We start from the raw sequence: 12478 nt of genomic DNA on the forward strand, positions 1-12478 counted from the left end.
GCCCCTCCCTCATTCCCGACCACGCCCCCTCCCCGGGTGCTGCGCGGGAGTCGGAGAACCTGCTGTGGAAAAAACAAGCTCTCAGGGGCAAGCAAGGGAGAGAGAGGGCGAGCAAAACAGCACGCTGGCGACTTAAATAGCATGTCAAAGGTACCTTTATAAGGACGTTCATTAGTATACAATAGCTGTGTGTGGTTTTGGAATGCGACGCATGCTCAGGACGGGATATGTGACGGCAAAAGCCGCGCTCCTGCTCCCACAGCACCGTTTCATGATTATTTTCTGGCGGGGAGGGTGTGCGCTCAAAAGTGCGGCTGGCCATAAGTCTAAAGTAAGCATTTCCTCAAATTGTGGCGTGGCGTCAGCATTCCCTACATGTCAGACGTGCTCTAGTGTCCAAACATCCTTTTCTAATAAGCAGCCCGTTTTACTATAAAGCCCTCACTCCTTAAACCAGCGCTGAACGGCGCCCTCTATCGGCGCCTTTTAATTATGAGCCATTTCCCGGAAAGCCAGTGCTTTCTTACTCTGACCTGATTCTAACCTTCCTTGTATGTGATCTGCGCGTCCTGCAAGAAATCCACTGTAGCCTACCTTGAAATAAAGCCAGCTTATGCAACTAGCTGAGTTTAAGTAGTGGGCATATTATATTTTCTGCATGCTTTAGATATTTGCCTCATGTAGGCTTTCATGTATGTATATGGGCATGTATGCATATTCATATGTCTTTTTTTAAAATAAGTTTTATTAAGTATATACAGTTTTAAAATATATCATGCACTCCCCAGTCCATATACAAAAAATAAGCACATAAACAACTGAACTGATTTTGTGGCGTCACCCAAAAAAAACAAAAAAAAACACAACAATTCCTCCTATACATACTACAACGCGTTGGACCCGCCCACTTAGATTAGTTATGGCTTGGTATAGTGAGTTATATGGCAGCAATCGCCCTCTAATTTCACTTAAGTAGGGAAAATAACAGATAAACTCATCGGTGTTTAATTCGAAGTTGGGAAACGGTGAACAGTCCGGACCCCCAATGTACGCGTGCATGTGCATTAGGCATGTAATACGCAACAAGCAAAGCCCCAAAGCTCGACTCGCCACAACATTCTCGCCCAACCTTACGCAGCACGCATGGCTCACAACAGCATGATTTCTCGGAAATCACGCAGCTTCAGTCCGACTGCGCCTGCATTTGAGGGGCTCTGCGCATGCGCCAAAACCCTGCCAGTGCATTACGTTGGGAAAGCCCCTCCTTACCGTATGGCGCGGCGCAATAAAAGGCAGCGTTGAGAAGCGCGCTCTTCACTCAGCTTACAGTCTCATTACTGAGAGCAGCTAAACCCAAACTTGAGTGGAATTAAGCCGCGCTTTCCAGCTTCTGGCTTTTTTTGCGGATATCCTGACGCAAAATATACTCAGTAAGTGTCTCTACTGGCTGTTATCATATTGCTCCGCTGTTTATTAGTTTGTATCACACTTGGGGAAAAAAGACAGTAACTGGTGTTTTTTTCTATTTGCGCAAAAGTCTTGTAAGGATAATGTTTAGTATTATTAAGTTGGTTCTCAGCATGTGCAGACTGGCTGCATTGTAAGTTTAGCTCTGGTACAGGGGTGTGTACATGCAGCACATGGCTTGTGACACATGTGAAATGTTGCATGAAGCACTTTGAGGGCAGGTCTGCCACAGTTGTTTTTTTCATTAGAGAGTTTGAAAGCTGGCTTCGTGTGTTGCTGCACACATTTGCGACATGGGAACATTTCCTCTGGTTACCTCCCCACCGTAAATTATGATCAAAGCATGCATGGCAATGTAGCAAGCCATTAACTCGAGCGCTCAAGTTCCTCTCTGGACTTCCCTCCCTAGGAACCATGCCTGTGTCCAGAATGCGCATGCGACCTTGGCTGGAGGACAAGATTGACTCCAACTCAATCGCTGGACTCGTCTGGGTAGACAAGGTAAGAAGCAGCGCTTTCCACAAGTTTTCCATTGGTTTCCTTTATTATGTTGCTATGCTTTTACTAAGTTGGAGAAGTGACTTGTTGATAGTGGGGCTTCTGCAAAGTTTCAGTCACCACCGAAATGGTAGTGAGAGTATCATTTCTCATGGGTTTGTTGTTGTCGTTTTCAGGAGCAGAAAATGTTCTCCATTCCGTGGAAGCACGCTGCACGCCATGGATGGGAGATGGACAAAGACGCCTGTCTATTCAAGCAGTGGGCCATCCATACCGGTGAGGGCATGCAAACTAAAGTGCAAATGAGAAACAATCCTGGTCTTAAATTTAAGGTTTTCAGTTGTAAAGCAAAAAAAATAACATTCCAACTATGCCTGCAGGCAAGTTCAAGCCAGGAGTGACAGAGCCTGACCCCAAAACCTGGAAGGCCAATTTCCGTTGTGCCATGAACTCCCTGCCAGACATCGAAGAAGTGAAGGACAAAAGCATCAACAAAGGCTGCGAGGCCGTGCGGGTGTACCGCATGCTGCAAGTTGTGAAGAACAAAAGCAAGCGGTCGCCAAGCACTGCAGATGGCAGGAGGAAAAGAAAGGTGAGAAGAGATCGTGTACCACCTTTGTTGTAGAATGGCGCCAGGCTAAAGCCATTAATGAGAGCATATTCTGACATGTAGGTACCAAAATGTTTACATTTTTGCTTCCTCAGGTGGCGAAGGTAAAGACAGAGAAAATGGATGTAGAGGAGACATCAACTGATGGGCCAACTTACAAGCAGAAAGAGATGAGGACTCAGGAGAACACGGTCGACAGCACTGAAAACTTGAGTAAGTTACCTCAGCAGCAAAAGTGCAATCAGAATATGACCTGAACATTGACATAACTTGCTAGATGTGGACTTGAATTAAAGGTTTGCCTTTTTTCCCCCATCAAGACACAGCTACCTCCACTTATGATGTGCCTGACTGTTCTGGATATGAAGTGGAAATCGGCCCTGACAGCACAAACGACTTCACAAGCAGGTTCCAGGTTTCACCCGCTCACTCAACAGGTAAAAGAAGTCTTATTGTTTCATTGATTTCTTTATTATTCTGTTTATTACTCTGCCTTATCATGATGTGACGCATCATATTCATTACGTTTTTCTTTTTTTCTTTGCAACTCACAGACTACGAGGAGAAACAAGCCATTGTTGAGGTCAGTTTAGCTTTGGTCTATACTAAACTTTACTCTGTCTATTGTGCTTTTTCATTGTCAGGAATACCCTTGTTTTATTATGTATCCAAATGCCTGCTTACAGTTTACAGGCATGTGTGCAATTGGCAAGCACAACTCAAATTCTGTGTTTTGCTCCTGCAGATTACACGGCAATTGGAACTTGATAGTTCGCAGTGGCTTCAAAGTACTAGCAGCGGAAAGGGGTTCCTGTGCAATGAAGTAGGCATGACAGAATCTTTCCACAGTCCAGAGAGCCAGTGGAGTGATAACTCAGGTAAATAATCATTGCATTATGAATCTGCTGATAAGACAGTAGGTCGTAACACTAGGAATTTTTTGTTGCTCCGGTAGGTTCACCAAAGCAACTAGCTTTGCTCATGTTTTATCATATTTTGCTGCCATTGTAGTTAACAGAGAAACTCAGCATGCAGTGCAACTATCTGGCCTGCACGAATTACTACGTTGTGTATTGGAACCTCTCCCAGTCAGATGAATCATTTTGCATTTCATGGATGCTGCCAGGACTGACGTAGACTGTTTTTGCAACTTTCTTTTAGGAGAGGAGCTAGAGTTGCGGTTTTACACAGAACTAAGCTCGGGTTTGCCCAGCGAAGACGTGCTAAGCTACACAGACATGTGGAACAGCAACCAGTACACCAACAGCTTCCCACAGATCAGCTGCCTTCTCTGAGACTACTGGACACTCAGTTTGAACTTTCTTCATCTTACCTCATTGTCTAGGTATAAAAAAACCAAAAAAAAAACCAAAGACATTTTACCTTCCACCAACCATGAACTCAGATCACCCTAAGGCACTCTTGCGAGAGCCCAACTCCTGAACTCAACAGGACAGACACCAGAGATCCACGTGCTTGTGACGGATGCCGCATCAAAGATGTTTGTTGTAGTTACACTAGGGTCAAATCCCATCAGGTTTCTTGCAATTCTACTGATGCTCAATAGCCACAATCCTTAACTCAGAAAGACATTCAATGTGAAGTCCATTTGATGTTTATGAACAGAAATCATGGTGAATGCCATGCTACCAGTAGTCTTGACGTGTCGTTGCTGTATCAACAGTTGGACTGCAACAGCTATTGCCTATTGGTCTCTTAAGGATTGTGGCCTGTATATAAACATGACCATATACTCTCATATAATGTGACATTTGGCAAATTCCGTTATTTACACATCAGGGTTGAATGTGTTTTTCCTCCAACTTTACATTACATTGCATAATAGTGATACTATGATAAGCTCTTGTGTGTTTTGGGTGAAAGGGCTTTTAAGCCATATATGTATATAGTGTACAAAATTTTTGTTTTTTAATAAAAAAAGAAATAAAACACTGTAAGCCTTTTCTCATTATTTCCACAACAACGGTGTAAGATTTAATGTAGTGTTAACTCAGTATGTTTGTAAACAAACAAAATCCAAGAGAAAAATGAGATAATTATTAGGAAAATGATTGAAAAAAATTGACCTTTTGTATTTGCTTGTAAGTAAATTTATTAATCTAAATTGTGATTTAGCCATTTTAGCCCACTCTTGCATGTGAAAAAGTTCATGCATTCTCAAACTGCCAGTGACCTTTTGTGCACAGGAGATATTGCAGGTTTTCTGTGTCATTAAGGTCTAGGCTCTAACTTGGCAACTGGCATTCCTTTTTAAAGCCATTCCTTGGTTGATGTGGATGTGGGCTTTGGCTCAATGTTGGAAGGTCCCAAAATATTATGCCTCCACCGCCATGCTTTACAGTAGGCATGGAGCTCTTTAGTTGATGAGCTGTATGTGTTATTGTACCAAATATATCTTTTACAACTCTGGCCCAAAACTTAACCCAGTGGTTTCTGGGTGATTTAATGCTAAATTTAGACGGCATTGGATAAAAAGCTTCCAAAGCTCAGACGCGTAGATTTTGGGGAATATTTGGTAGGTTTGGACAGCACCTGCCAGAATTTCCTTTAGCTTTTTAAAGGTTACTGTGGGCATATTGGTAGCTGATTTTCTTTTCGTGTCATCACCTTTTGATGATTTTCCTGAAATTACTAGCTACAGCCCCAATTTTAAAAGGGTGTGCACACTTTTGCAACAGGGTATGTTTTTTTTTTTAATTTTACCTAATAATTATCCTTTTCTTTTTGCTCTTGCATTTAGCTGAATGCAAGATGCCATTTAAGACGTAAAAACATTCAATTACAATAATATGGAATTTTAAATTCACTGTACCTTTCCAGTGATCAGGTTAACAGAAGCAGCTTAATTGTATCTACTGTTATCTGTCCTTATTAACTGATCTAAACATTAGGGACAAGTTGCATTCACTCACCATTTTCATGCACTTTCTTCACAATGAAAAGGGAGTTGTTTTTGTAAAGAAGGTGCTTTATTACATTTGCACTTAATGTACAGTATAATACATCATTTCAAACAGAAGCATTCCTAAAATGTGTATTAAGTAAATATTATACATTTGAAAACAGGTCATTTGAAAATCAAACGTCTGACATTGCCTTACTTGCTTGTCGCATCTAAGGTAAGGTTCCAATAATTGTTGACATTTCTTGAAAAAGTTCTAGTTTCCATTATGCATGCATTGTGCCATGGTGGTGTCCTTGGAAACAGGCCTTGAAGTCTTTACTACAGTCCATCCTATTCATAATAAGACCAGTAGCAGTTATCTACTGTGGAGGCTCTAAAAGGGAGGTGCTTTTTGAGTTTTGCCTGAAACTTCTCAGGAGTTCACTGTACATAACCCAATTTATTATCTTTTGCAGCTGTGGAATGGAGGTGGGAGTGGTTTCATATGAAGCCGTCTCTCTTTTCTGTAAAAGCAAAGAAGACATAAAACATGTCATGCAAAACTGCACCAGCTCATGGTTAAACTACATAAAACAATGATCATTATCAGCAGCCATCAATTACTGAATATGTCAAGTAACCTACGCTCTTTAAAAAGGTGCCACAAAGGCTTTTTTTCTGTTGGTTGACCAAGGAACCATGTTTGAAAAAGAGATTTGTCAGTATGGGAGGGGGGGGGACAAACAAACTTTTAAAAGTTTAAAGGGCATTCATGTAACTGTAAAGGTTCTACACTGATCTAAAGACTCTTCATAGAACCTTTATGCCAAATAAGTTTCTTTAAAATGAACGAGTCCCCCACATTTTGCACTCTTTTATGAAGCACCACAAGCCCCCTTGTGGAGAATTTAAAGCCTGCTCAACACGAGTGAGTGCATGATTGAATATGTAAGTAAGTCAATTGCAGGGCACTTCCATTGAGGTACTTCACATCTAAAAGCTTTTTAGAGGACCAAAAAGTTTTGTTTTTTTTTTAATTCAATGAAAGTCTTTTTAGGGAACCCAAAGCGGCTCTTCTACAACACTGTGCAAAGAACCCCTTTGGTACGTTTAATTTTAAGCTCTAAGCCCACATAGTCATTAGATACTCAGACAGATAGGTTTCACGGCCCAAGTAACTAGTGCTTTGGCTAACCAGGGCTTTATTAGCCATTTATTAATTATTAACCACAAAATGAAAGTTTGATAACACACAATTACATTTCACAGCGTTTTCAAGCCTTCAGGGTGCATGTAGGAATGAGGTACCCGTTGGTACGGGTTTTGAACCTATGATTCAGAATACTAATATGAAAACAAGTATGTACTCTGCATATAAACACATTGATTTGCACGGAAGATGACAGGACTTTCCAAAGCACGTCTTTCCAGTTTGGAACAATAATCTGGTGGAACAAGCTACCTTCTGCTGTCAGAGCAGGGGCGTCCCTCGCTATTTTTAAGAAACTCCTGAAGACAGAGCTCTTCAGGGAGCACTTGCTCTAATCGCCTCTTGCAAATCTAGCCACTACCAACCTCATCTCCTTCTTGCCCTCCTTCCCTTCTCTACCCCGCTTTTACCCCTTGGCCTCCTTTAAGGCCTGACTATGTTTGTTCTATGTACCACATTATTTGTAAGTCGATTTGGATAAAAGCGTCTGCTAAATTGTAATGTAATGTAATGTAATGTAATTTAATCTCCAAGATGTGAGAAAGCCCACAGACACAAACCATCCCAACAAAAAAGGAACTTTTGGCATTCAAAGAATGCTTTTAATGGGTCAGCATTGGAAATGAGCCAGATAAAGTACAGAAAAAAGGAAAAAAAGCTCCCAAGTTTGTAGAGACTACAGAGGCCCCCCAGGGGTGCATGGTCCACTCATCAGGAAAGATCCTAAGGATACAATAGTTTTTAGTTCCACCTATAAACCGTTTGGATGGGCTGTTCATCAATATGGCAGTCAGGTGCATTTTTTTGAGCCATGAAGAACAGTAGTACAATGAACAAAGCAGAAGGTGGCCCAAAAAAACATGAATTTATGAATGAGTTCCAAGAATTCATCAAAGTGTGAACATCTCAAGGCAGATAACCTGGCAAAAACTTTGCGATGGAAAGAAAAAAAGACTTGCGATGTATTATTCATCAGTTAATGAAAACACCCTTCGGAAAACTAATATTTGAATCCACATTGAAAAAAGGTATTATTGTGCATATGTTGTACATTAAAAAAAAAAGATTACTTTTGAACGACAGTGTAGCTTACCTGTTCTCTTGGAGGTGGTAATTATACTAGTGAAATTTTACTTTGACTTGAATTAATTTCTATAACAAAGAACTCAGTTGATCCATTTTACTTTTATACACTATTAGACAAATACTTCCAACCTCCTGTGGAAGCAATTAGCTGGCTAGCTAACTAATATCAGCAACACAGCTACTTTTGGTTTCTTTTGAATTTGTACAATTCTGTCATTTTAGAATAACAAGCACAGAAGATCTTTATTAAACAGCCGCTGCTTATTAAGTAATTCAGTTAGTTTACTGTTAAAAGGCTAATACATTCTATGGTAAGAACTTGTTAGAGTTTATGGGCTTATGTAGCCAATAAAGATCTTCTTTCCGTAAAGCTTTTCAAACTAATTACTTATAACATATTTATTTTTACTTGAATAAGTTCCTTTACTAGTATTTTACTTGCTTTTAAGCTAATGAGCTACTGCTACAGTATCCAAATCTCCATTTTTTTTTGACATTTTTCAGTTTTTGACAAAATTTGAAAATACCTATTACCCTTTAAATTTGTAAATTTACACATTTACACATTTAAAAACCCTTTAAATGTGTAAATTTCATGATGAATGGACCAAACAAAATGACCCAAAATGACTTGGAAAAAATTCTGGTTCTACTGACTTACATTATAAGTAAAGTAGGTTTTTTCCTTCTCCTGTAAAGTTACCATTTTGGAGATATAAGATTTTCTTCCGACAACAGCGCTATACTGTTTTGTAGCCAGGGTCATCAGAATGGATGACGGCAGGCCAAAGCTGAATGGGCATAACAGACATTTTCTTTAGCATTTATTTAGAAATTTAGGCATGTTCCAGTTTTGTCCAAAGCACCTGGTAAGCTTGTATTGGCTCTGCCTGTTTTTACTTGCCTTTAAGCTGATGAGCTAATGCTGCTTTGATGCTGCAGTAGCAGTGCTTTTTCCATTCCTGTGCATTCTTTATATTTGATTCACTTCTTGAATGAATATTTAATTAAAATCAACCATGAGCTTAAGGAATTAATAAGGAGTCAAACAAGTCACACACTAAAAGGCTTCTTCTTCTTCTTTTGGCTACTCCCTTTAAGGGTCGCTACAGCGGATCATCTGCATCCATCTTGCCCTATCCACTGCCTCCTCTACTTTTACACCAACCATCTCCATGTCCACCTTCACTACATCCATAAACCTTCTCTGAGGTCTACCTCTTCTCCTTCTACACGTCAGCTCCATCTCCAACATTCTTTGACCAATATATCCACTAATCCTCCTCAACACATGTCCAACCTGGCCTCTCTGGCATTATCTCCAAACTGCTCCACCTTCACTGTCCCTCTGATCTGCTTATTTTTAATCTTATCCATCCTTGTCACTCCCAACGAAAATCTCAGCATCTTCATCCCCGCCACCTCCAGCTCAGCCTCCTGTCTTTTAGACAGAGCCACAGTCTCCAAACCATACATCATAGGAGGACGCACTACTGTCTTGTAATCCTTCCCTTTCACTCTTGCTGCTATCCTTCTGTCACACATCAGCCCTGACACCCGTCTCCACCCACTCCATCCTGCCTGTACCCTCTTCTTCACCTCTTTTCTACACTGTCCATTGCTCTGGATGGTTGACCCAAGACATTTGAAGTCATCCACCTTTACGACCTCTACTCCTCGCATCTTCACCTTTCCACCTGCCTCCCTCTCATTCACACACATGTATTCCGTCTTTTCTCTACTGACCTTCATTCCTCTCCAGTGCAAACCTCCACCTCTCCAGATTCTTTTCCACCTGCTCTCTACTCTCACCACAGACCACAATGTCATCTGCAAACATCATAGCCCATGGAGCCTCCTGCCTGACCTCATCTGTCAACCTTTCCATCACCAGTGCAAACAAGAAGGGGCTCAAAGCTGATCCCTTATGAAACCATTTGTCACTCCAACTGTACACCTCACCAGTGTCTCACTATCCTCATACATGTCCTGCACCACCCTAACATACTTTTCAGCTACACCTGACTTCCTCATACAGTACCACAGTTCCTCACTAAAAGGCTAATCATGTTATAATGCAACATCTACAGGTGCAGCTAAGGCAAAGCTCTATTTGGACAGGGTTAGTTTTCCTAGGAGAGGGGGGGTGAGGACATCTTTTGTGTTTTGCACGGGATAAGAAAGTGCAAGTAAATTACAGAGATGGAAGTGGCTACAAACATCAAAACCTTTCATTTAGCCATTAGTTCTTTCACCCTAACCATTTACCTCCATGTCTTGAATGAAGTAATCGCCATTGACTTGGGAACTCCTCAGAGAACACAAACTCTTCTTTTGCCCTATTCAGACAGGGTTAGTTTTACATGAGGAGCTGCAGGAATGTGGTTTCTCAGTGATTTTAGATCTGAATAAGGCCAAAGACTGGAGACAACAACCCATTTTACATGAATTTACACACACTTCTTTTATAGAACAGTCTTTGGTTTATTGAATTTCCAGTCAAAATGGCCTTTAAAACAAGTTCTACATCAGAAAAAAGCAGGGAACATATTCAAAAGATCATAATCAAAAAATGGACAGAAGCCTCCAACACCAAGTGTAATATCATGCATCAGTTTTGAAGTTGTCCATTCTTCACTTTTATACTTCAGTGGCTGTGAGCCACTTTAACTCTTTCATCCTTCCAATCTTAAAACCAAACTTGCGCTACATTACAACTCTTTCCTCAGTGTTCCCATGTTACGTCTGTGTACTCCCAACAAAAGCTGTTCCCAAAAGAGCCACTGGCATTCCCCTCAAAGAAACACTTTCACACAAGCAACTACCGCAAACACACCTCGGCTGCCTTACCAATGTCTTTCTCGTGCTTAATTGGCTGGAGGAGATCAGATAAGATAATCCACTTGCATAAAGAGGGAGAAAGTCTAAGGGAAATAAGTGGAAATCGGCTCAAAAATGATTAAAAGCATGGAAAATGAGACTCCTAACACGAGAGTGAGACTCTTAACTGCCACATCAGATAAAAAGTACTTTCATATTTATGAAAAGAAAAAAAAATTGCTTCACAATCCACAGGTGTTTTGATACATTCTTCAACTGTAAGAAGGCAACTCAACACCATGGGTCTGGAACTATGTAGCTGTTCTTGAGAAAAAAAAAAGGAAACACTGCATTAAATACCAAACCAGACACCTGCGATGTTGAGTAAGGTTTCATGGACTGATATGTCCACATTTGATATCTCTGGAAAAAGTAGAAGGCAGTACTCATGCCAACAAAGCAATGAAAGAGTCTTTGAACTATCCAGCACCATGACTCAAGCAGGGTAGAGGATCAGTGCAAGTTTGGGGAGGTATTACAACACCAGTAGTTGGTGATTTGTTTTTGAAGGTGTCATGAACACTAAAAAAATATGAAAAGTTTTGTATCCTCTAAAAAACATTTGACTGGGATGCAATCATTTTACAAGTTAACGACCCTAAGTGCAGTACTGATAGGATCAAGACTTACTGCTGGTCTTATCAAAGAAAGAAGTCAGGACCTCAACATCACTGAATGTGTTTGGGATTACTTAGACTGTAATAAAGATAAAATGCAACCAACCTCTTGGACTAAACTTTTTTTTGCTGGTATTCACAAAAAGCTAAATGAACTACAACAGAACATACTAAATTGATTTAATTAGTCACACCCAAAAAAACAAAGGAAAAAAAGGGTGCTGCATTCATGAAATGCACCTCCCATGCAGACCCTTTGATCTACATGACTTACTCTTGCACCAAATTAGTCAGCACTCAGGAAAAAGGGTATATGTACATATGTTAATGTGCCTACAACTGTGAGTCATATTCATCATGATACACAAGAAAGACCAAAATGTATGATGATTTTGGTTCGTCTCAAACTAATACAAAAAAATGCTGTCAGAACAAAATCTCGTAACTCCATTTTTTGACATTTTTCGGTTTTTGACAAAATTTGAAAATACTTGTTACCCTTTATATTGTGTGTAAATTTTATGATGAATGGGCCAAAAGAAATGACCCAAAATGACTTGGTACATACTCTGGTTCCATTGACTTACATTACAAGTAAAGTATGTTTTTTCCTTCTCCTGTAAAGTTACAGTTTTGGAGATACAAGATTTTCTTCCGACAACAGCGCTATACAGTTTTGTCATCAGAATGGATGATGGCAGGCCAAAGCTGAGTGGGCATAATAGACATTTTCTTTAGAATTTCTTTAGAAATTTAAGCACATGCCAGTTTTGTCTGAAACACCTGGTAAGCTTGTATTAGCTCAGACTCTGAGAGCAGGTGTGCTCGCACTATACATGTGTGATGATTGCTTTGGGCCTGAGGTCATACCACCTGATCACAACACAGTTCAGTGTTTGCTGCGATATTTAGCTATAATTAACTGACAGGTTGAATGAAGGTGATGTTTTACAGGAAACACTATGGGAAGATGTGAGAGAAACACCCCTTACCACCACCCCCACATTACTGTGGTGCATGAGTTTAGCATGTACCGGATGATCATGCACAAGTGTATGCACAGTTAAGATTTTTAATTGATTTTAACCCTGATTTACCCTGTCTGACAAATTTTCACAATCTAAAGTAGCTTGATCGGAAGTGACTGACTGGTCAGCGATATATTCAGGCAACAGCTGATTGAGAGGAGTGAGAGGAGCTGCTTG

The 12478-nt window shown here is 40.4% G+C and overlaps 1 protein-coding gene and 1 long non-coding RNA gene across 2 annotated transcripts in view; one reads left to right on the forward strand and one right to left on the reverse strand.

Annotated features, from left to right (window-relative positions):
* Nucleotides 1-1297: 1297 nt before the first annotated feature.
* Nucleotides 1298-4508, forward strand: irf1b (interferon regulatory factor 1b). Its single transcript, XM_017705275.2, has 9 exons — nt 1298-1430; nt 1877-1968; nt 2142-2241; nt 2346-2557; nt 2671-2788; nt 2896-3012; nt 3130-3158; nt 3321-3453; nt 3737-4508. The coding sequence occupies exons 2-9, from the start codon at nt 1882-1884 to the stop codon at nt 3868-3870; spliced, it is 930 nt and encodes a 309-aa protein (XP_017560764.1). The 5' UTR covers nt 1298-1430; nt 1877-1881; the 3' UTR covers nt 3871-4508.
* Nucleotides 4509-5546: 1038 nt separating this feature from the next.
* LOC119265390 overlaps nt 5547-12478 on the reverse strand; it is a 56573-nt gene continuing 49641 nt past the window's right edge. The window contains exon 2 of the long non-coding RNA XR_005131623.1: nt 5547-6004. This is a non-coding gene — a long non-coding RNA (uncharacterized LOC119265390). The remainder of the gene's footprint in view (nt 6005-12478) is intronic.

This window comes from Pygocentrus nattereri, chromosome 16 (assembly GCF_015220715.1).
Source record: "Pygocentrus nattereri isolate fPygNat1 chromosome 16, fPygNat1.pri, whole genome shotgun sequence".
In the NCBI taxonomy this organism is placed as follows: domain Eukaryota; kingdom Metazoa; phylum Chordata; class Actinopteri; order Characiformes; family Serrasalmidae; genus Pygocentrus; species Pygocentrus nattereri.